Source organism: Trichoderma aggressivum (genome assembly GCF_033847375.1).
Source record: "Trichoderma aggressivum f. europaeum strain CBS 100526 chromosome Unknown scaffold_025, whole genome shotgun sequence".
NCBI lineage: Eukaryota > Fungi > Ascomycota > Sordariomycetes > Hypocreales > Hypocreaceae > Trichoderma > Trichoderma aggressivum.
Window position 1 is genome coordinate 414,881 of NW_026946391.1, and position 23,224 is coordinate 438,104.

The window sequence follows — 23,224 nt, forward strand, 5'->3', positions numbered from 1 at the left end:
CCCCCCCCCCCCCCCCCCCCCCCCCCCCCCCCCCCCCCACCCAAGGGTCGCCTGCAAAAGGGGGAGAACGGGGAGTTGATGGGGGATGTTTGAGTAGAGACATGTCAAGAGAACAAGTCCATCCTGACAGCTTTACAAGAAGCGTCGCACCCATTCAGCACTGAGCCAGCCAACCTTGTCAAAGGCAGTCCAGAGCTTGGAGGCCTTGTTGACGTCAATCTTGCAGGCTTGCTGAGCGTCAGTCTTGCGGAACTCCTTGCCGGTCCGGAGGCATTGAAGACGGCGCTCAAACATGCGTCGCTTGCTGGTGAGATAGGTGGCGCAGTCCAGGCGGAGGTTGCCGGCGAGGATGATTTCGTCAGGGTGAAGCAAGTCGTGGTAGGGGTCGTTGCTGAGGTCGATTGGCTGACCCTTCCAGTCCACCTTGAGGCTGTTGGCCCTGTTGGGAAGAGAATTGAGGGGCGGGCAGTAGTCGGGAAGAGACTTGAAGTCCTTGTCCTCGCGGTTGGGGGCGACAATGCGGCGAGATGGCTCAGGGGTAGCGCTTGGGCGGCGAGCAGCGGCGGGTCGAACAACAACCGACGAAGACGAGGGCAGGCCGTTGCCGGAGCGGATGGGTCGGTGGCCCGAATGCTGTGGCTTGGACACTCGGTCGGCGCGCTGGGATCGGGCCGGCTTGGCGGCAATGGGCTTGGCCGGGAGGATGGCGTGAAAGCGTTGGGCTCCGGCCTGCCGGTCGGCAACCAGGAGAGCCCGCTCCTTGAGAAGCCATCCGCGGCGGTTGCTGGTGAAGTGCTTCATGACCTGAGAGCGGAAGGTCAGGGCGAGCTCATAGTCCTCGCGCCGCGGTGGCGTGACTCCGTTGAAGATGATGGTGGAAGAGGAGCGAGCGCGAACATGGTTGTCGACGATGCGCTTGTGGTGCTCAATCTCAGCCGGAGCAAACAGAGGTGGCTGTGGGGGGCTCGACGGCGAAGACTCATCAACGGGATAGAGAACGGGGTCCTCGATGCCCTGTGTTGGTGGCGTGCTGGGCGAGTTGCTGGAGACGTGCTTGGTGTAAGGCGAGATGGGAGGCGACATTGGCAGTGGGTGTTTGTCAGAGGGCAGGCCGTTGTTTGCTGCAACAACAGAGGCCATGGCGGAGAAGATCTTTGATTGCTGATGGCCATGGCCGTGGCTAAAGGTCTCGAGGAGGTTGTCAGGGGGTGACATGAGATTGCTAATCTCAAGCTTGCCGCCGTCCTTGGGCGCGGCGGACGAGTCGCCGCCGTGGGGGAAATTGGTCGTCATGTTGCGAGATTCAATTGCGGATTGGCGGTTGTTGAGGAATTGGTAAAAGGGAGAAGGCGCGGGAGTCGAGAAGAGAGAGGGAGAAGGAGAAGAAGTAGAAGTAGAAGAGTTATTCCGAGAAGCTGGAATGCCCAGGCTCTTATCGAAGTGAGTAGAAGCTTGCTGGGCGTGGAACTGGGCGTGGCTTGCCGTGGGTTTGTCAGCCATTCCTAGATGGCGATGACCCGTCTGACGTGTTTCTGGGTGGCGAAGGCCGTATCGAGCCGGGACGCAGGCAACACAGTGGGGTTAGGCAAGATGTCAAATCGGCCACAGCAGCCTTTGGTCGGGATTTAGCGTTTGGCCGGAGATAGACTCGACTTGAGAGTTCAAATTCCGCTGAAGAGAACGGAGTTTGGGAAGATGGGAAAAGAGGGCGAGGTGTGGCGGATTGGTGAAGGAAGTCAATTTGGCTCGGGGGATCGAGAGAGGGAGAGAGACTTCTTTTGAACCGTGAAATTGACGACGGCAGATGAGTAAAGCGGCAGGCGGGAACGAGCCGATTGTTCAAGGGGATGAATAGAACAGGCAGCTTCCATTCAAATATGCGGGAGGCCGCGAAGGAATAGGAGGAGGAAGAAGAAGGCTAATTGTTCTCTTTGCTTCCCTCTATTTTCGTTTGCGCAAAAACGTGAATAGAGCAGGCAGCAGTGCGCGGCAAGGGGGAGAATAGAGGATGAAACAATAACGATGAATGGCTCCAAGATGATCCTGAAAGAAAGGTGATCCGGATTCCTGGGGAATTGTCCGATAGATATTTCAATTGAGTTGAATTGGGCCCACGGAAATTGAGTTTCGATGGGGATTTGGGGGATCCTCTTTCTGGCACGGAAGATGCAAATGCAAATGCAGGAACAAGAAATGGTGAATTCGCCCCCCCTCGGCAGCGGATACTACGGAGGCAAATCAAAGGCAGGCCGTGAACAAAGGAATTGCTTGCTGCGGTGAGGTGAGTGCGGTTCCTAAATCTCTGACTCGACTGTTGCAGTTGCAGCCTGGCGAAGGAAGGGGAGGTGCCCGAAATAAATGCACGGCCAAAGGACTTGGACTTGGGTCGATGACTCTTGCTTGGTTCTTTGGTAATCGCTTGACTTGACGCTAGACAGGTAGTTCCAGCAGTAGCTTTTTCTTTCTCCAGGCCAAAAAATCAGAAGATTCACACTGTTTCTGGTCTTTCTTGTTCCTTTTCTTTCTTTCTTTTTTTTCTTTTGGCTTGCTTCAAGAGCAGAGCAGAGCAGGGCAGGGCAGGGCAGAGACACGCTTGCAGGGAAGCTGAGGCAGAAGCAGAGGCAGAAAAGAAAGAGTCAGTCAATCAGATGCCTCGACTCTTTTGCAGTCTGTCAGTGTTGATACCCGATGAGCAGGACCGCCTTGCTATTAAAAGCTGTGATGTGGCGGCCAGCGAGACCCTGATGCAGGCACACAGGCGCGCGCACGCCCCCCGCAAGGAAGGAGCAAGCCAAGAGACAAAGGAAGCAGCGGGAAAGGGAGGGGGCGTGTGCGTAGCGGCGAGTGTACCGGGAGGTACCTCCTTTGCTCCTGCTTCTGCTCCAGCACCTCGGGGGGTGTGGATGCCTGTGGACTTTGATTTAACGGGGGTACGGATACGGAAGGGGGAAAGGGAGGGGGTGTGAGTGGGATGGTGCAGGTCTCTGGTATCTGATTGATTCCTTCCTCTGTCTTCTGATGCGGTACCTGTTTGCAATACCAGAATTGCAGTGTTCAATTTCACAATTATTCATCACGCTCCATTGCTTGTACTGTACAGCAACGAATTGATCATTGCTCTGCCGGCTGCGTCATGTCATGCTCCCGTCCAGGCATCCGTCCATCCAAGCTTCTTTCCCAATTGATTGCTCTGGAAGCAGGCAGGAATCCCCCAGCCGCAAAGCTACTACTCACCCATTCAGCTTAGCCGTGTCTCGCAGCGACATCAGCCAACAAGACACGAGCGCTGATAAGTGACAAAGACGGAAAGAAAGGCGGGCTTTTGGAACTGGGGGGGAGCACGATTGGAAGGAGCGCCTTGGTGCTTGGGTCAGGCTACACAACTCTTGCGGACGGGGGGCTTGGCAAGGGAGAGGGAAGGAAGGAGGCAGAGGCAGGCAAGGGGGTGGTGAGGAAGGCACAGCACAGCATAGCACAGTATAATATCTTGGGTACCTTACCTTACCTACGAGTACATTAAAATCATTGTTGTTTCAGAAGCGCCCCAGCTTGAGAGCAATTGCGTGTTTAATGCCCAAGAATCCTCTTTGGTGCACGGAATTGTAAAAGAGGAAGAAAAAAGGCCATCTGCTCGCATCCTTTTTTTTTTTTTTTTTGCTGCGAGGTACGGAGTACAAAGAACCCCCCCGGTGCATCTCCCGCCCGGTACCTTTCTAAGCCCAACGTGCTAATGTACTGTTCTGGGTACTGCATAAACGCCTTGCAACAACGTGGGTGCTAAAGTACCTGCCCGGAAAAAGTTGCATCATCGCATGGCGACTTTGCCTAAAGTACCTGCTAGTACAAACGCGGCGACGTGGTACTTGCCGCTTGTACACGCTCACGTACTGCAGTACAAGTACAGCCTCATGATGTTCCCACTGGTCAGGCAACTGGCTGATTTTACTCTCAATATGCTTCATCCATCCACAAGGCAGTCCAATTGACCGATCAATGCCCCGAAATCAACTGAACCGCATTGTAAAATTCCCCATTGACGGCAATGCTCGTCATGTACATGTACAGCTCCAGCACAAATCCTGCAACGCTGCTTGTCCGAGGCCGGTTACATGTACAAACTCCGCCAGTGCCTGTAAGCTGCGTCCGGGAGGTACCTCGCAGGATGGATATGTACGGAGAGTTTCATTCACTCTCAACGCACGCACTTTCACACAAGTTGCTCGCTTCACTACGCTCACCCTCCCCTCCTTTTCGCGGCTCTGTTGCGGCCAGTCATGTGCGGCCTTGGGGCGCGGTCATCAGGCACACCGATCAGGCAAAAGGTGTGGCCGAATGATTTGATTTCCCGGCAGCTCCCCAACTTTGCTGATAGCGCTCTGTAGCGCTGTGTAGTGCCCTGTAGTCTGTAGTAGCATCTGGTGGTTTGTAATTATTCGTTCAACAAATTACTCTGTATGAAGAGCGGCCTCTACACTGTGAGAAGCGAGAGTGAAAGCGGACGAGTAAATCTCTTTGACACTCTCTTTGTTCTCTCTTTGTTCTCTCTCTTTTTTTCAGGCAAATTGGCCCTGCACACAAGGTGGGCTACACAGAACAGATAGATTGATTGCCAAGGGCCTGTTCTGCTCGGGAGAGGGTGGCCGGAAAGGAGGTGCCTGAGCCAGCAGCCCATCCCTGCCTCACCGCATCACAAACGACAGACCAGCCCTAAACCTTTGGTTTCAAATGGAACGGAAGAGAAGAAAAAAATCTAGACAAGAGAAAAATAGGAAAAAGCGGAGAGCAGAGGGTCAATTGACGTATGCGCATAAACATTTCCCGCTGCAATGGCGGTGGGGGATCCCCAATCTACGCCGGACTGGTGGTTTGTTTTTTTGCTTCGTTTCTTCTCATACAAGTCCGGGCCGGATCCAAAACATGCATCGATTGGTGGGTGGGATGCCTCTAGAGCTGGCGGCTAGAGCGTCGCGAGAAAGAAAGCAAAAGAATGGCGAGGAACATGATATGGAATGAGGGGAAATTGGATTGGACAGTGGCCAGGATCAAGTTACGAGTAATTGCCCGAAAATGGGACACGCCCAGTTGCCTGCCGAGCATAGAGGCAAACTATTAATCATAGCATCAAGCAAGGCACAGGACAGGCGGCGTGTAAATCAAGCCCAATGCTACTGCAAAGTGAGGTGATTCGGTGTCTGAGGGACTTGAGCGTCGTAGCAGCGAGACGGCATGGGACAAGCCTTTGGTCACGAAGCATCTGTCAAAAGACGTCAATTGCATCAGTAGCACCACCCAAGGTGATGAAAAAAAACGGGCGGTTGACTGACTAGACGGACGGTGATGGGATGATTGATAATGAATGGGTGGGCGAAGAAAAAAGAAGGGCCATGGAGGGGCATCTTTTGGCGATAAAAAAAAGACGAGACAGAACAAGACGGAAAAAGGAGGGGCAGTTGGTTTATCACCCCTCATCCATCGATAAGGGCCTCGGCGTACGAGTAGCAAAAAGCGTCTTCGGTCCATCTGGGCCCGGTTGGTAGGATTGGAACGAGAAAGAGGGGAATGAGATTCGAGAACGTGAAGCTGCTTGTGCCCTGGCAGTCTTCGGGTAATTGACCGCGGAGATTAACGTGGGCGAGAGAAGCAAAGACGCAAGGACGGATCGAGGAAAGAAGAAGAAGAGAAATTCAAAAAAAAAAAAAAAAAAAAAAACACTCATGCAGGGTTCTTGCATCTCTCGCGCGGTCAATGCAAGCAGCAGACGACATGTACGACATCTCTGGCGGCAGTGGCGCGATAAGGATTCAACTCGACTCAGCTCTGGTCTGGCCGCGATTTCCCAGCAGAAGCAAACCAAGCCAAACCAGCCCAAGGCGACGGACGGGTGATGAACAGGTGGGCGGTTGGTGGGGTGACTGAAATGGATTGGTGATTGAGGATTGAGGGGAGGGAGGGGGGAGTGTCGGGAGTGTCTGTTGCAAGTCCGCATCGAAAGCAACAAGTACCGCAAGACGACGACGACGACGACGAGAAGACGACCAACTTGTGCCGTGCTAGGTAGGTTCCCAAAACAAGAGACAAGGGGACTTGACTCTGACTGACCGTGACAAACCGTTACAAAACAGCCCTGGTCCGCGCCGACTCCGAGTCTCGAGGAGCCACCCCCATCTCTATCGGGGATCCATACAAGTCCCATCCATTTGCATATCTCGGTCAGTTCAGGTGCCTGATGCCCAATGGCCCGGACTACCTATTCTGGGCACCGGCTAGCGAGGCAGCCCAATCGCAAGAGGCATGTCGTCGTGTCCGAAACGGCCATCCATTGTTGGCGCCGGGGGGGAGCCCCTCACATGCTTTTTGCTACCCGTACGAGTACTGTGCTTCTTTTCTGCGGTTGCGTAGGTGTGCTTTTGGCTTGGTTTCGCGTTGCCTTGGCGTCGACTAGTAGGATCTCGCTCCGTGAGGCTTGATGGAAACGACTGGCTGGCGATGGTTCTTTGTTAGTTGTCACTGTTATGCTGATGGATGCTGCGGGGGACGAAGACGAATAAGGAAAAAAACAAAAAAAAAAAAAAAAAAAAACACACAGAGACAGGATTGGATGAAGATGATGCTGATGCTGATGCTGATGCTGATTGATGGCAACGAACAAGAGCAAAAGAACAAGAATTGTTGGCGCAGACCTACTGGTCCATCACCATCCCCTCCCAATTGTCGCTCTCTGCGCGCGCGCCGTCAGATCAGAGCGGCCCAATCTCCAGCGAAAAAGAACCCGGCCCGTCTTATCCCATCCGGCTTCGGTGACATGGAGAGCCAGAGCCCTTTGTTGCGAGGCTCGTACTGTAAGATACAAAAAGCACAAAGCGCAAGGCCCCCTGTACTGTATGTACCCTGTCGGAGGAGGGCCACTCGGCATCTGCCTGCAGAGAAGACGCAACGCAACGCAACGCGCACCACAAGCAACAGGCACAGCTGAAGAGAGGCAGCATTGGAACAATTGGCCAGGAGCAACGCGACGGGCACACGCCCAATCCATTGGCCAATGGGTTGCGCCTCGGCATCCACACCGTAACTCGCGTGACTTTGTCCACCTGAGCTCTTCTCCCCCCCTTTTGGTTTTGTCTTGTCTCGGTTTATTTCTTGATGCTGCTGCTATTTCGATATCAAAACACCCTCCATCATGTATCATGTAGTAGTAGCACGAGTACTTGTGGGATGGGGGATGGGGGGGAATGTGATATGCGATAGATGGGGAAAAAAGGCAGCCGGAATCAAACATGAACCAGAAATCAAATCGAGGGACTTACAGTAGCGTTGCTAGTGAGCAGCAAAAAGGCAATTGGGAGCAACAGAACAAGCAAACAAGGGGGGGGGCGTGCGATGGATGTGAAGCTGCACTTCAAGAGCATCTGGATCTGAGAAGCGTAAACAGCGTGCATGATACCGCCGGCCACTCACGCAGGACCAGCTAGTGGCACAGGCTAGTCGTGCTGCTACGCCTCCTTTCAGTAATACTGTCCACAAGAGAGTGAGTCACAAGATGGGGCTGACGAGGCCATCGTAGTCTTAGCATGACGGCCACTAAAGGGGAGCCGAAGCTGCGGATTGCCTCTATCCTCGTCCCGGCCTAGTCCTTGAAGCTGGTTGGCTTCTCTTCAAGGCAGCCGTTCTATCGATAAGCTGACCCAATTCCTGTCTCTGGCTCTCTCCAGTTTTCAAACAACAGAGAGCGGCTACGTCACGTCAGTCTTTGCGCAGGCATCAATCATTCTGACGGTGCTCGGCTGCCTTGGGAGGCTTTTTGTCTTCCTTTTTGTCTTCTCTTTCTTAATTTCCTTTTCACTTCCTTTCTTTATTGACCTTGACTAACTCCTCGCCTAGCTGCGGCTGATTCAGGAGGAATTTCAGCCCTGTGCGGCTGGAATGTCCATGTCGCGGATCGTCACCTCCATCTGGCGCATTTCCAGAATTTCGAATCGGCGCTCTACGATTCCTTTTTTTTCCCTCTCGCGCGCCGCTGCCATGTGAAAATAGAAGGGACCAGGTCCCAAGCCAAGACGTACGTCAACGTCATCCAAGCGGACGCCTCTCAACGCCTCTTGGGCGGGCGGTTCGAGTCAACTTCTTAGTCCGGGCCCAGTCAGGTCTGATTTGAGTGTGGGGGAGCAGAATGGTGCGCCAGGGAGGGGGGTGTCGTTAAGCTTGTGTTGCGACAGATGACAGCGAGACTCGCCGACCAAAGTACTCTCGAGTTCCCCCCCCTTCGTCAATGACAAATGGGGTGAGTGGCACAAGGGGAGAAGTTGAAAGTTGCAAGGCGAAGCGGTATTGCTGCCGATAAGAGAATGGGAGAGAGGGAGAGAGAGAAGGGGGGGAAATCCAACTAATACCATCCCATCAATTGGCTTTTGCCCCTCCAGGAATTGAATTGGGATTGGGATTGGGGAGTGGGTTTGGTTTGGAATGGATTGGATTGGATTGGGTTCGGATCGGGTTTGTTCGCGGCTTAGCCATGATTATTCCTGTCCATCAGCTTCGTCATCGTCTCTCGTCAGTCTGACTCTCGCTTGACAGATCAGATCAGCCCGGGGCTGGTTTGATTATGTACTGTAGATTTGATTGATTCCATCTGAACAGTACTCGTAACAGAAGCACCGCGCGGTTCGCACCACAAAGGAGCAAAGGGGGACGATCCGGCCTGACCGGATCTGCCATTGAGCCCTTTTTCATGTCCGTCTCCCCGTTCCTCGCATCAATTACCGTGCTGCTGCGTCGTACTTGTACGGATTCGACAATTTGATCACCACTGCACTCTCCAAGCTCCCGGGAGGCTTGATTGATCAGCAACCACCGGGGGGGAGCTTCTTGGAAGCCAAACCAGACAACGTCCCCGGCTCGTCCAAGCTTGCAAGCCCTCTCCGCTAGTGCCCATAAGGGCCATGCCGCCCATGACACTATTATCCCGCGATAGCCCGCCGCATGACACCCCAAAAGAATCAAAATGGGGGGCGTGGGAAGAACATGGTGGATGAGAAGAGACAAGACAGACACACACACAGAGAGAGACAGAGACAGAGAGAGATGGAGCGAGCGAAATTCCCCAAGATGCTGTCGCACTGCAGAAGCAGAAACCCACACCTATCGCGCCAAACATGGTGAGGGAAGCGCCCGCCCGATTGGATTCTCCCAACCCCCCCCCCCCCCCCCCCCCTTGGGCACGCCAATACGGGCCGCTTGCGCGCGAAAGTCATTCCCGCCCTCCGCTTTGGCTGCCAGATTTGCTGCTCCTGCTCCCACGCGAAGCTTATCGCAAGCAAAGGGAAGAGAAAAAGAGGGCTGCCAGGATGCGACATCGTGACAATGCCGGGTGATGGAGCTGATCAGGTCACGGGCACGCCATCGCGGGGGTTCTCGAGCTTCAGGGTTGCAGTCTTGAGCCATTGTGCGTGAGACATGCTGCGTCATTGATTCGAGCATCTCGTTCTTTCGTTTCGGCTCCGAGATGTCATGATGCCAGATTATCGATCGCAATTTGGCACATGGCCATGGTCTGCGGACCAGAATCTCCCCAATCTTTCCCTCCCTCCCCCCCTCTCTCTCTCCCCCCCACGGAATTCCCTCGGCCTTGTGGGATAAATCCCCGCGCGCCTCTGCAAGTCGTGCTCCCGCCTCTGTATCTCTGTTTGCGGTCTCTTCCCCCCTTCTTGTTCTCTTTTTTGCCCGGACAAGGGGATACGAGCGTCATGCAACTTTTGCATAGCCGCCGTATGCAACAGGGAAGCCCATGTGGCTGGAGGGGCCTTTGGAGGCAAGCCCAGGCTGGGGCGCAGATCAAACGTGCTGCTCGACTCGCATTAATTAAGGCACAGATCTAGGGTGTATTCTTTCGGAATAGGCAGAAGATGGGCGGGAGTAACGGAGCCAGCCATTCATCCAATAAGGACGTTGGGATGCTTCTGCTGTATTCTTCTCTGCCAAGAAGAGTCGTGGTTTTCTGTTCTCTTGTGTTTCGTGATCGCAGAGTGGACGTCTTCCAAGGATTGTGGACGACGTTGGGCGACAGCAAGCTTGGCGATGCGGTAGGGGTAATCGACATGTGCCTTGGCATTCATGTTGGTATGATTCTGTATCGTCAGCCACATGGAATCCTCACTAGAGCAGTTCATCGAGAGCAAAGCAACAACCAAACAACAAACAAATGGACAACGGTAAAGTGGACAAGGGCGACAGCGGCCACTTTTATTGAACTAAGTTCCTGTATGTTCATATTCCCATCCATTGATATTCGTGCGGCTTCTTCCCAGCCTTGAAATCCTTTGGTGTTCATTTACCGTTCCAAAATTACCATGGAGCATAAAAGCCCCTCTTCAGCCTGCCTCAGCTCGGCTTACATCTCGCACTCGTTCAAAATCGCAATGGCGGCACAATCAGCGCCGCTGCCGTTCTGCTTGCAAATTTTCTTCACGGCCGCGGCTTGCTGTTTCATGATCACAGCGTCATCGCCAACCAGGACGTGGAGCAGCTCACGAGTAACCTCCTCGGTGCTCCAGCGAGGCTGAGAAGACCGGTTGCCGCAGCGGCCGACGCCGAGACGTTCCACGCGCTGGGCGTAGTCGTAGTTGACTCCCCAAACAGGAAGAACAAGTTGCGGGACACCGGCTCTGTAAATTGTTTGAAAAAAACACATCATTGATTAGTTGGATTCGTCCAGATAGAAGGAGGGGATACAGTGGTCGAGATGTGGGAGGATGCTTCCAAAGCGAGAGATTAAACTTACACAATAGCCTCATTGAATGAGTTGGCACCGCCGTGATGGATAGAGCAGATGACGTTACCGGTACGGAGAATGGAGACGGGTTCCGGTTGAATCCAATCCACAATGCGAACGCGATCATGAGCAAATTCAGAACGGAGAATCTTGGCAATGCTGCAAGTCGGTTCATAGACCGAGTATCGTCCCCGCTTCTTCAGCTTCCAGAGGGCTTGAAGACGGCCTTTCTCCGTCTGGCGGTTGAAAATGTCGATCACAGCCTTCAAGGCTTTGGCAATCTCAATGGCTTGATCCACGGGCACTTTGACGACGGATCCCATGTTGACATAAATGGTCCGTCCATGCGCAAGCCATTCGGCGAGCTTAGCATCAGTCTCCTCAAGGGGCTGGCAGCGACGAATGATGGGGCCGCAAGGGATGACGTGGGAAGGGACCACGAGGGGAAAGTCCAGCTCTGGAAGAGAACTGACCAAGATCTTGACGCCCTCGGGGCGGTTCTTGAGAAGATCAAGGGGTCCGCGAAGGATGGTGTGTGCGGTCAGGTATGACTGCACTTCCTTTCGCTGCGGGTCATTCTTAATGGCCTTGGCAGTGTACCAAGAAAAGTGAATATTCAGCATGACCTTTGTCCATGGCACAGGATACTCAAAGCGGGAGAAGAGCCTGGATGGTTTCGTTAGCCAAAGGCAACAAGGATGAAGAGGGTACAAGATGAAAGAATGTGCGTTCAAGCTAGGACTTACGCAGGAAACTTCCAGAGGCCAGCCTTGCGAGGCTGCTCAGAAGCTGCAAAATCCTTGATGGCGTTTGGTCCAAGGCACACAAACTTGACTTCCAAATGGTAGCAGGCCGTCAAGCCAGCCGACATGAGGCTGTCGACAACGACCAAGTCAGGATTGAGGTTTCTGATGATGTCGACGATGGAAGTGAAGACGTCCACCATCTGACGACCAGTGTAGGGCATGATATGGGCTGCATAGGCACGAATGGCACGTCTGGTCTTGGAAAAGCCAGGCGGTCCGTCGAGGGGCTCAGAGATACTTCCCTCCTCTGGGGTACGCGCGTAGTGTTCCTCGAGGGCTTGGTACATGGAGATGCCGTTGATTTGATGATAGGTGACACCTACGGGGAGGACGTCATCGTCAACGCCAAGGAAGGTGGCCAGATGAAGATCCAAGCCGGGATCAGCCTCGAGCAGAGCCTGAGCCGTGGCGAGGAAGACATCGAGCTCGCCACACTCGACGTTGGTGATGAGCAGGATACGTCTGCGGATGAAGGGAGCCATCTTTGAGATGTTGACTCAAAATAGCTTGCTTCGTTGGAGTTGTTGGTTGGAGAAGAAAAGAAAGGGTTTGGCAAAATAGAAAGGTGGGAGGAAAGAGCAGGAAGGGGGAAAGATTTCCATTTTCCCCTCTGTTCTGCCTCGACGTAGTGAATTGATAGCAGGGCACTGCAGGTGCTTGGCACCTGGCTAGCCCTCCTCACTTCGCCCTCACTTCCATCCTACACTCGAACCGGTAGGCAAAGACGTGTGCAGACAGACATGTTTCTTTTTCTGCTCTTGGCCGCTCTTTGGGTGCGTGCGTCTAGAAAAAAGAAAAGATTGAAGAATCATTAGATTCTTCCAGTCTCCCGGATTTGCATTGTCTCAGTCTCCCCCCTTTTTTTCTCTCGAACGATTGATCGGTTTGGTCCACAACGTTGTGAGCATCCCCTCCTCCTCCTCCATCCCAAACACAATGGTCAAGGTGAAAGGCAATTGAATGTTTGCAGGTTTGCAAATGTAAAAGCAATTGTCAAATATCATTTTGCATTTGAAGCATTCATCTGGCTGAAAGCGCCCATTACTGATGTTTCCATGCAGAGTGCATCCCTTGAGATGACCTCGAATATTGAGGCCACCGTTTCCGGACGAAAGAAACCAAAGAGCCCCAGCACTTCCAACTTGAGGAAAATCACGCCAAAGCAATATTTCCCACACGACATCGTCAATCATAAACGCGTGAAATAGCCAGATCGAATTTGTTGTCCTCTATTCAAGGTTCTCTGTTGCCCTGTAGATCAGGGGAAGAGCCTTGCCGCAATTTTGGAGCTACATCATGTCTAAGACATCCCGCTTCGCAAGCACAATCTGCAAGTAAATCAAGTCTTGTTCATATGCATAGAATTTCAACTAATGACTAAATCCTGCAGCTTGGTCAAAGGTCCTCTCAATCGTCTCCGCCAGCTCCCTCACCGTCAGCTCGTCCCTTGGAACCGTGTGTCCCTTGCCATGGTCGAACAAAATCGCCATATCCTCATTGCACATTCCATAGAGCGCAATTGCTCCATCAATGTATGGATCGTTGCAGCCTACGACATGGCACGTCGGGATGTCAATCATTTCGTCGTGTTCATCTGCAAGCAGCGTCTGGACACGCCCGTCGGTGATGCGGACAGGAGGCCAGCCCGCAAAGAATATGGCACACTGGTGTCCTGTCAGTAACTTTGTATGCATAGCCCAGGGTAGAAGAAAGCAAAGAAAATAATAAAATCGAACCTTGATGCGTCGAGGACGGCCCTGCTCCCTAAAAAGGCGTTGCTCTTCAAGAATCAGCGTGGCCGCGACTGTGGCCCCTTCCGAGTATCCAAGGATCCCCTAGAGTTAAGCCGCATTAGCTGTGATTCTGCGTATCTTGTAGAGTGCTTCGACTCACATCAATCTCCGGGTCCTCGTCTAGAAGTTGCAGCAGTCGATCCAAGGCCATTGTCACGGCTGGGGTCGTAAACTGCTCCTTATCCGCAATCAGCCTTCGCATCGTCGCTTCGGGGGATTCTCCTTGAGGAATATCCCTGATCCTGACAATCATCTGCTCCAGCTCGCTCACGCCATCAACATCCATGAATCGGTATAGAGGCGGAGCGCCAAAGTAGTCGTCAAAGCCGGCTGGGGGAGTTGCCTTGGTGAAGCCGTCGATCCATTTGAACTCAACACCAGGTCGCCGTGCAGCGTCGGTGAAGATGCCGAGCTGGACTTTGAAGTTCTGGGCAACAGAACATTAGTACATATAATGAAAGGATATGAATTTGTAATCACATTTTCAACTTACAGAAGCGCTGCCAAAGGCACCGTGGAGACAGAGAACCTTCATGGTGCTGGAGATATGATACGTGATACCGATCTGACTTGTTCCAGGCAAACTCCCCAGGAGGTTGGGAGTGAATCAAGAGAATATTTTTCCCCCAGAACTTTTTATTTTTGCTCTGTGTAGCTAGCACTCCTTTTCCTGACACCGGGAACATGCGGAACATATCAATGTCCAATTTAACCCATGCTACCTTGATAGCCCCAATCCTACTATTCTGCATAGGAGACGGAAACGGGGCAGCACAAAAGAGGGAGCGGAGAAGTCGCGTCCAGACTGAGACAATCTCGCACGGGCATATCGCTTTCAACCCAATATTTGACGGATTCGATCACCCGTGGCATGGCTTATCCATTGCGTCCTGCAAACTGCCTCTTTGAACAATATTTGCGTCCAAAATGTGAATCTGATGCCAAATGAGGAGCAAGAAGACACGGAAGGATAAAGGCCAACAAGCAAGACATGGCTCCGTAACAGATGGAAAATACATCAGCTCATTGTGGCAATACTTCCAAAAACGCATCGCGAATCCACAAACCTGAAGTTGTCAAATAAGATTGTTACACAGCATGACGCAGTCAAGCGCTCAACCTGAACCCGTATTTCGTAAAGACATGACACGTCTGGCCGCGGTATACGCCAAGCTTTTACCGGTTTACACAAAGCTCGAAGCTTTCATTCTGACATCTCCCTCCTTTTTTTTCCCACCTCAAGGGTAAAACCTGTCATCTTGGCGAAATGTCTCAGTATTGTTGCTTTGCGGAGTATTATTGCCGAAGTGGGTAGGCAACGACAGACCAGGTTGGTTGATGTTCTTCCCTTCGACAACGCGCGATAATTCAAAGACATGTGCCGCAAATTGATAAATATAGTTTCTCTTGTTCCCTGTTTTGGTGCTAAGAAGGGATGATAAAATGACTGCCCAGCCCTAATCATAATTTAGAACATGGACAGTGCTTGCGAGTGACATTGTGTGCCTAGTCACGTCGACCGAGAATCCATCTCTCTGGTATACAGCCGTAATCTCTCTGGGGGTTGCACTACATCTAATATCGTCGTACTTGGTTAAAGAGAATTGAGATGCAATTTGGGCCGCTTTCATACTCGTTATCTTGCATGTGCCAATAGCAATCATGCATGCCAATGGTCTGATTAGTTCCTAGGATTGACAGATTGAACAAGCTTTACGCTCTGTCACTCTGACGCCCTTATTTGTTCAATATGTTTCAAAATACGACCCAATAGCGGCACAATATAGATATTGTATTCACAGGTGGTCGGGCCGGTCACATCTGGTGACTCGATGCATGCAGCAAATTGGGATTGGGGTCCAAGCGGACGAAATCGCTGAGACATCCCGCACACGGACTTAATGATATCCATATCTTTCATTCTTCTGTCATTTACATGACCAGAAAAGGGACCATATTCTCCGAAAATGTGGCTTCATCTCACGTCCAACAACACGGTTGGCTTGTGCTACCGACAGGGTGGTTTGAGTGGCGCCCTGTCTCGAGGCCGCAAACTGTTCATGCTCATACGCCACGCGAGTTCTTGCCGACGTTCACGGAAATTAAGACCATGCCTCATGAAGGCGGTTTCAGGAGTCCCTTTTTGGCTTTCCAATGTCTCTTCTTGGGTTCCGTTGGGGGGCCTCTCTGCCAAGCCGTTATTTGAGCTCAAAATAGATCCCAGAGAGCGATATCAAGATGGAGCCCGGTATTAAACCAACCTCTCCGCACATCAATTGCTTTCCCTTGGCTCTCCTTTTCTTTCCCTCCTAAAGTTTATGGGATGTATGGAGTAAGGGTTACCACACAAACCCGTCCCTTCGCATCCTCGGCATTTTGAAAGAGAGAAATTCTCTTGCACATCATGTCGTCCTCAAATCAAGACATGGATCGGGAGCGCCCAATGCCCATTGCCATAGTCGGCATGTCCTGCCGCCTTTCTGGTGGCATCTCGACACTTGATGATTTCTGGACCATGCTATCGCGCTCGCGTGATGGCTGGCGGCCTATTCCTGAAGAGAGATTCACCCCCAAGGCGTTTTACCACCCGGACCCCCATAAGAAAGGCAGCTTCAATAACAAGGGTGGCTATTTTATGAATGGCGATTTGTCGAGCTTTGATGCACCGTTTTTCCATATAACAAAACGAGAAGCTGAGGCTATGGGTATGGACTTCTGCCTCTCCCTATGTAGTAGCAACGTCTGGTTGCGTATGTTGATTTCCAAACGCTCACGCTCGCTTGTAGATCCTCAACAGAGACATCTGTTAGAATGCACGTATGAAGCTCTAGAAAATGCAGGGATCCCTAAGAATACCATTTCTGGTAGTAATATGGGAGTCTTTATCGGCGGCGCCTCCTCAGATTATCGGCTTGGAACGTTGAAGGAAATTGATCAGATACCCATGTATGATGCCACCGGCAATCATCAGTCCATCCAGGCTGGCCGCATCTCTTATTACTTCAACTTGCACGGGCCTTCTTTTGCAGCAGACACGGCCTGTTCATCTGGCCTGTATGCACTACATTTGGCAGTGCAAAGCATCCGGTCAGGAGAGTCGGATTCGGCCATCGTCGCAGCGTCCAACTTGCATCTGCAGCCTCACGATATGATCTCCATGTCAATGCTAGGGTTAGTAACAAAACGTCATCAAGTATGCGAGTGATTGGCTGTTAACACATCGCAGACTCTTCAACGAACATGGCAAGACTTTCGCTTTTGATCACAGGGCAAAATCCGGCTTTGCTCGAGGCGAGGGCACAGGCTGCCTTATTCTCAAGCCTCTCCACCAAGCGCTCAAGGATAAAGACAAAATACGGTCCGTCATTGTAAACACGGGTACGAACCAAGACGGCAAAACCTCAGGATTGACGAATCCTAGCGGTGAGGCGCAGGAGCGTTTGATACGGGAAGTATATGACAGAGCTGGCATATCCCCTGAGGACACCGGTTACGTTGAAGCCCACGGAACCGGTACGAGAGCTGGCGACCCTATTGAAGCCAATTCCATATATCGCGTATTCGGAGCGGGCCGCACAAAGCGCACGCCGTTGTATATGGGCTCAGTTAAATCCAATATTGGCCACTTGGAAAATGCGAGTGGGATTATATCCGTCATCAAAGCGTCAATGATGCTCGAGAAGGGCTTCATTCTTCCCAACGTCAACTTTGAAAAGGCCAATGAGGCGATTCCTCTCGATGAATGGAACATCAAAGTTCCAACTAGCATACGGCCGTGGCCTCGACACAAGCGCTACATCAGCGTCAACAGCTTCGGTTTCGGAGGTTCCAATGCGCATGTAGTGCTGGAGAGGGTTCCGTTCTCGCTTATTGACTCGTCTCAACATACCCAGAACGTGACCCCGAGGTTATTCGTCCTATCTGCTCACGATGAGGGTGCGGTCAAGCGAGTGGTTGAAAAGCTTGGCATCTACATTGAGCAGCATCCGGAAGTCTTTCAGAAACGGTTGGTTAGAGACATGGCTTATACACTTGGCGAGAGGAGGACGCATCTGCAATGGCGCATCGCTATTACAGCATCGTCATGCAGCGAGCTCGCGAATGCGCTCAATGGGGCCGGTGCCATTCCTATGGTAGCTTCGAAAGAGCCAAAAGTGGCATTCGTCTATACCGGACAGGGAGCGCAATGGGCAGGAATGGGCAAGGAGCTGATGGAGAGCCATCCGATATTTGCCAATATCATCAGCACATGCAGTGACTACCTGCAGGAGATTGGTGCCGAGTTCTCTCTTTTGGATGAGCTAGCCAAGGGAAAAGAGGACTCTTTGATCAACGAGGCACAAATCTCTCAACCAGCGTGCACAGCGATTCAGCTCGGCCTCACAAAGCTCTTGGAGTCCTGGGGAATCACGCCGTCGGCAGTTATTGGCCATTCCAGTGGCGAAATCGGAGCTGCCTTTGCTGCTGGTGCCATTGGCCTTGAGGATGCCATGTCTGTGGCCTACTGGCGCGGCAAAGTTTCCTCGGAAATGAGACTCAAGCACCCAAATCTCCGAGGTGCCATGCTGGCTGTTGGCGCTGGAGCCGAGGAGGTTAAGGGCATCATCAAGACTCAAGGGCTGCAAAATATCACGGTTGCCTGTGAGAATTCTCCAAATTCCGTTACTGCTTCTGGAGACGAAGAAGACGTCGATAAGCTTGCCGCAGAATTAGAGAGTCGAGGCACCTTTAACCGCAAGCTGCGGGTGGCAGTAGCATATCACTCGGCTCATATGCAACTGGTTGCAGATGATTACAAGGCTGCAATCAAGTACATTGCAGATAAAAATACCTCCAGTGTCGAGTTTTATTCGTCCCTGCTGGGTAGTAAACTTGATTCCACCACACCTCTTGGGCCGTCATATTGGGTTGACAACCTGACCAAGCCTGTGCTCTTCTCTCCAGCTCTCAAAGAGCTATATATGGGAGGAAAGCCAGATGTCATTATCGAAATTGGCCCTCATTCCGCTCTAGAGGGCCCAATTAAGCAGATTTTGAAGAGTATCAGCCGTCAAGCCGCAATGGGAGTGAAGTATTTGCCGTGCCTCATTCGCAATCAGCATGCGACCTCCGCGGTTTTGGATTGTGCGGGTAGCCTATTTGTCAAAGGCCACCCTCTTAATTTCAGAAAGATCAACCATCCAAACAAACGTATTGGATTGCCTGCCGTCGTCTCAGACTTTTATCCGTATCCTTGGACGGAATATAAATACTGGTTTGAGCCTCGTTCATCCAAGCAGTTGCGTCAGAAGCCGTTTAGGCGCCATGATCTCTTGGGTCTCTTGGAAGATTCATATAGCGATATTGAGCCTAAATGGAAGAACGTCATTTCAACAGACGATGTTCCATGGCTCAAGGATCATCGAATGCAGTCTTTGGCCACGTTCCCACTGGCAGGCTACATCTGCATGGCCGTAGAGGCGGCGTCACAACGTGCACATTTGCGAGGTATTTCGGCTGAGCAAGTCGATAGTTTCCGTCTTCGAGAAATTCAAGTCTCCAAGGCCCTCATACTCGACGACGGCGCTCCATATGAGATGGTGTTTTCTCTGAAGCCTTATGCCGAGGGTACAAGATCCAACTCTAGTGACTGGGATGAATTCCACGTCTCTTCATGGACCTCGGCCAGAGGGTGGTTAGAGCATTGTAGTGGCCTCGTTGGTATCAAAAAGGCCACTTCGGTCAATCCAGTCCGTGATGGATTACTGCGCGCCGCTTCTATTCGTCGCCAGCAAATTCAGGGCATGAACTGCCATCAACTCCCCATGGATGCCTTCTACTCTGAATTAGAGTCTCGAGGAGCGGGTTATAGCGGAGCCTTCAAAATCTCGCCAGAGGCCGATATGAAAATCCACGGGCAGTACTCTACTGCTTCCTTGACCGTTCCTGATACAGCAACCATGATGCCGGCATCATTTGAGTCAGCATCCATTGCACCTGCAGCATTCGTGGATTTGTTGTTTCAACTAACCTTTCCAATACTTGGTGCGGGTAGTGGCGAGATGCCCTCTCTCTTCATGCCGTCTGCCGTCAAAGAAATGGATATAAGCAGCAAGTTGCCTAACAACCCTGGTGACCGGGTGCAAGTTGTCGCTCATGGGCGTCCAGACTTTACGGCTCCTGGGCCCGTCGACTTTTTCATCGACATGTGGCATAAGGATGACGTTGAACCTGTGGCAAAGATCAGTGGCTTTAGGATGACTCCAGTGAATGGCGACATTGATGAGGGTGCAAGCCCGCGATCCATCTGTTATAAAGTACAATGGGAGTCCCTTGACAAAGCCAATGTGATTTCGGCAAGCAGCAACGGGCATAACGGGCATGCCAATGGGGGAAGCTGTGCAAAGGAACATATGAATGGGCACCATGATACCCCCCAAAAGACATCCCAAGAGACCAACGGCAATGGTATGGTAGGAAACGGCAACGCGACCAACGGTGAGGTTACAGCATCCAGCCTTAATGACGGCCTAGGTGATGCCGACTTGGTCCTAATCTCTCACCACAACAAAAGTGATCCACTCGTAGGAACGCTTCTGGATCTCCTGGAGCTGCGTACGGCGAAACGGCCACAACTTGTTGACTTTTCCGACGTCACGCCCGATCCCAGTTCTTGTTACATCTGTTTGACTGAAATAGACAAGCCACTGTTTGCCACTATGACCACGGAGATATTCGAAAAGACGCAGAATCTACTCACTACCTGTCAGTCTATGCTCTGGGTTACCTCTGGAGCGTATAGATTTGCAGAACATCCAGAGAGCAACATTTCGCAAGGGCTCCTGCGCACAGTTCGTTCCGAGGCAAACAAGGCTGTAGCCTCTCTTGATTTGGATCCCCATTCGAAGCTTGATGTGCGGGATACAGCCGAGCTCATACTTCGTGCCGCCAAAGTTTCTACTGCGATGCCTGAAGATGACACTCCTGTAGACTACGAGTTTGCGGAAGAAGATGGCAAGCTCGTAGTTCCCCGTGTGGTCAAGCAAGACGACATGAATCTTGCCATCTTTCATGACACACAGACTTCAGCCGCACCGCCCTACTTGCAGCCGTTTGAACAGTCTGGAAGACGGCTCACAGTTGCTGTTGGCACTTATGGCGCCCTCGACTCCCTTTACTGGAAAGACGAACATGAGACACCTCTGGGTGCCCACGAGGTTGAGATCAACGTAGCATGCACAGGCATGAACTTCAAGGATGTAGTTATCGCAATGGGCCAGGTGGCCAGCCCATACCTCGGTGTCGAATGCAGCGGCACCATATCCCGCATCGGCTCGAGTGTTGGTTCTCTGAAAGTTGGCGATCGTGTCTGCGCCATGTCTCTGGGTGCCTACAGCACATACTCTCGATGTCTTGTGTCCAGCGCCGCGACTATCCCTGATGATATGAGTTTCGAGGTGGCAGCATCAATTCCAGTTGTATACTGCACCGCCTACTACGGCATCATGGACCTTGCTCGACTGGAGTATGGGGAAAAGATATTGATCCATGCCGCAACTGGCGGTGTTGGACAAGCAGCCATCCAGCTGGCGCAGATGATTGGCGCAGAAATTTATGCCACCGTTGGGAGTGCAGAGAAGAAAATGTTCCTGGTGGATACATATGGCATCCCAGAAAGCCGCATCTTTTACAGTCGAGATACTTCGTTTGGTCCAGCCGTGCGGGAGGCTACTGATGGCCATGGGGTTGATGTTGTGATCAATTCGCTTGCGGGAGATCTTCTTCGCGAGACATGGGAATGCCTTGCGCCGTTTGGGCGCTTCATCGAGCTCGGAAAGCGGGATATCACAAAGAACACAAGACTCGAGATGGCCAAGCTTGAGTACAATTGTACGTTCAGCTCGGTCGATTTGACGCTTGTCGCGGCAGAACGGCCCAAAATCATGGAACGCACGTTTGCATCTGTCATGCGCCTCCTCAGAAACAAGACGGTCAACCCCATCGAGCCCATCACATGCGTCAACATTCAAGATGTCGAGGGAGCGCTTCGCAAGCTGCAAAGCGGCAAAACGACAGGAAAGTTGGTTGTAACGCATAGTGGCAGAAGTCAGGTCAAAGCCACTCATCCTGCGCCTCGCTCGGATATGTTAGAGCGCGATGCAACATATCTGATTATTGGTGGAACAGGTGGTCTGGGACGCTCAATCACGAGGCGTATGGTGAGACGAGGGGCTCGTCACATCATATTACTTTCTCGGAGCGGCAAGGTGACTGATGATTTGAGCAAGCTGATGAAGGAGAGTCGAAAGCTAGGTGCTTCGATATACATTGTGCCTTGTGATGTGGCAGATGAAAAGAATGTCCAAGAATTAGTGGAGGAGTTGCAAGAGGATTTACCTCCAATTCGAGGCATCATCCACGCGGCCATGGTTCTCAGAGTATGTTTTCCATCCACATTGATGTTGCTGTTGATCAAGTCCATCGCTAACTGATATCCTAGGACGTCCTTTTTGAGAAGATGACCTTTGAAGACTACGAAGCCGTCGTTAGAAGTAAAATCTCCGGAGCGTGGAACTTTCATAACGCGCTCATCAATACTCCTCTCCAATTTTTTATTGCCCTCTCGTCTGTTGCTGGTATTGTGGGCAACCGAGGCCAGGCACACTATTCTGCTGCCAACACGTATCTTGACGCTCTTGTCTTGCATCGACGCCGCAAAGGCCTGGCAGCCGCATCAATCGATCTCGCTGCGGTCGAGGGAGTCGGTTATTTGGCTGAAAATGCAGCCAAGATGTCACAGGTCATGAAGAATTTGTCTGACAGTACTGTAGGTGAGGCGGAGGTACTGGCATTGATCGAATCTGCCATGACAGGCAAAGTCGATTGCTTCTGTCAAGGCCAAGTGATTACCGGAATGGGCTTTGATAACGCATCGTCGATGCCGTTTTACGCCGCGGATGCGAAATTCTCTCACCTCCGTGCTGCCCTGCTTGCCACATCAGGCGACGCAGATACGTCTTCAGCATCTGAGAACTTGTCTGTTGGCCAGCAGCTGCGAAATTGCACCACCGCCAAGGAGGCTCAAGAGATTGTGACAAATGGCCTTCGGGACAAACTTGGCGCTATTCTGATGCTACCTGAAGAGGTGATGGCGGCACGGCAGGGGAACACGTCCATCACGGCCTTTGGACTTGATTCACTGAATGCCATTGAGCTGCGGAATTGGATTGGAAAAGAGCTGCAGGCCCATTTGCAGGTGCTGGAGCTGCTCACCAGCGGACGAGTTGCTGATTTGGCAGGGCTGGTGCTTCGAAAGTCGAGGATCGAGGGAGTGTGGACGGAGAAGTGAGTGTAACTCGATCATTCATTGTTCTAGTTCTGTTATAACGTGAGGTTAGTTTGGTCAAATATGCAGTCTGTTAATGCGTGAAATAAAAGATGATTAATATGAGAGTGGATTTCCTTGAGTTTCAGAATACCTACTATACCTATAGTAGGTACTAAGTAGTCATGAGGAATGGCTTGAAATACAAGGTAGTGGTTTGAAAGAGATCAAAATTGCCTTTTCCTCTCCAGGGCATGCGATCAACGCCACCTCCACAACAAGGCGCCCAGTCGTTCTTGCCTCTTGCCTAGTCGCCCGGTCGCTTAGTCGCTCTTGCCCAGTCGCCCGGTCGCCCAATCGCCCAATCGCCCAATCGCCATCGCCCAATCGCCCAATCGCGCAAAGATAGCGATAACGCACCTCGTCTCAGACGCCCATCGAGTTGGCAGAAAAGAATCCATGACACCCTCTGCCCCAAATAGAAATCTATAACCCAAAACAGTAGTCTAAACAACTGCCGAAAAGCCCGAGACTATTTTCCAAGAAACCCAAGGAT

At 51.9% G+C, this 23,224-nt stretch overlaps 4 protein-coding genes across 4 annotated transcripts; 1 reads left to right on the forward strand and 3 right to left on the reverse strand.

The window, feature by feature from the left end:
• Positions 1-132: 132 nt before the first annotated feature.
• On the reverse strand, positions 133-1,500 carry Triagg1_6436 (uncharacterized protein; the record flags this gene model as incomplete). Its single annotated transcript, XM_062901060.1, has 1 exon — positions 133-1,500. The coding sequence occupies one exon, from the start codon at positions 1,498-1,500 to the stop codon at positions 133-135; it is 1,368 nt and encodes a 455-aa protein (XP_062754689.1).
• An 8,426-nt stretch (positions 1,501-9,926) lies between these two features.
• Positions 9,927-12,053, reverse strand: Triagg1_6437 (CAZyme family GT1; the record flags this gene model as incomplete). The annotated part of the gene is made up of 4 exons (XM_062901061.1): positions 9,927-10,149; positions 10,389-10,658; positions 10,775-11,431; positions 11,512-12,053. The coding sequence occupies 4 exons, from the start codon at positions 12,051-12,053 to the stop codon at positions 9,927-9,929; spliced, it is 1,692 nt and encodes a 563-aa protein (XP_062754690.1).
• An 888-nt stretch (positions 12,054-12,941) lies between these two features.
• Triagg1_6438 (uncharacterized protein) lies at positions 12,942-13,899 on the reverse strand (the record flags this gene model as incomplete). The annotated part of the gene is made up of 4 exons (XM_062901063.1): positions 12,942-13,235; positions 13,308-13,406; positions 13,465-13,791; positions 13,858-13,899. The coding sequence occupies 4 exons, from the start codon at positions 13,897-13,899 to the stop codon at positions 12,942-12,944; spliced, it is 762 nt and encodes a 253-aa protein (XP_062754691.1).
• Positions 13,900-15,768: 1,869 nt separating this feature from the next.
• Positions 15,769-22,692, forward strand: Triagg1_6439 (uncharacterized protein; the record flags this gene model as incomplete). The annotated part of the gene is made up of 4 exons (XM_062901064.1): positions 15,769-16,114; positions 16,175-16,535; positions 16,591-21,781; positions 21,844-22,692. The coding sequence occupies 4 exons, from the start codon at positions 15,769-15,771 to the stop codon at positions 22,690-22,692; spliced, it is 6,747 nt and encodes a 2,248-aa protein (XP_062754692.1).
• Between the last annotated feature and the right edge of the window lie 532 nt (positions 22,693-23,224).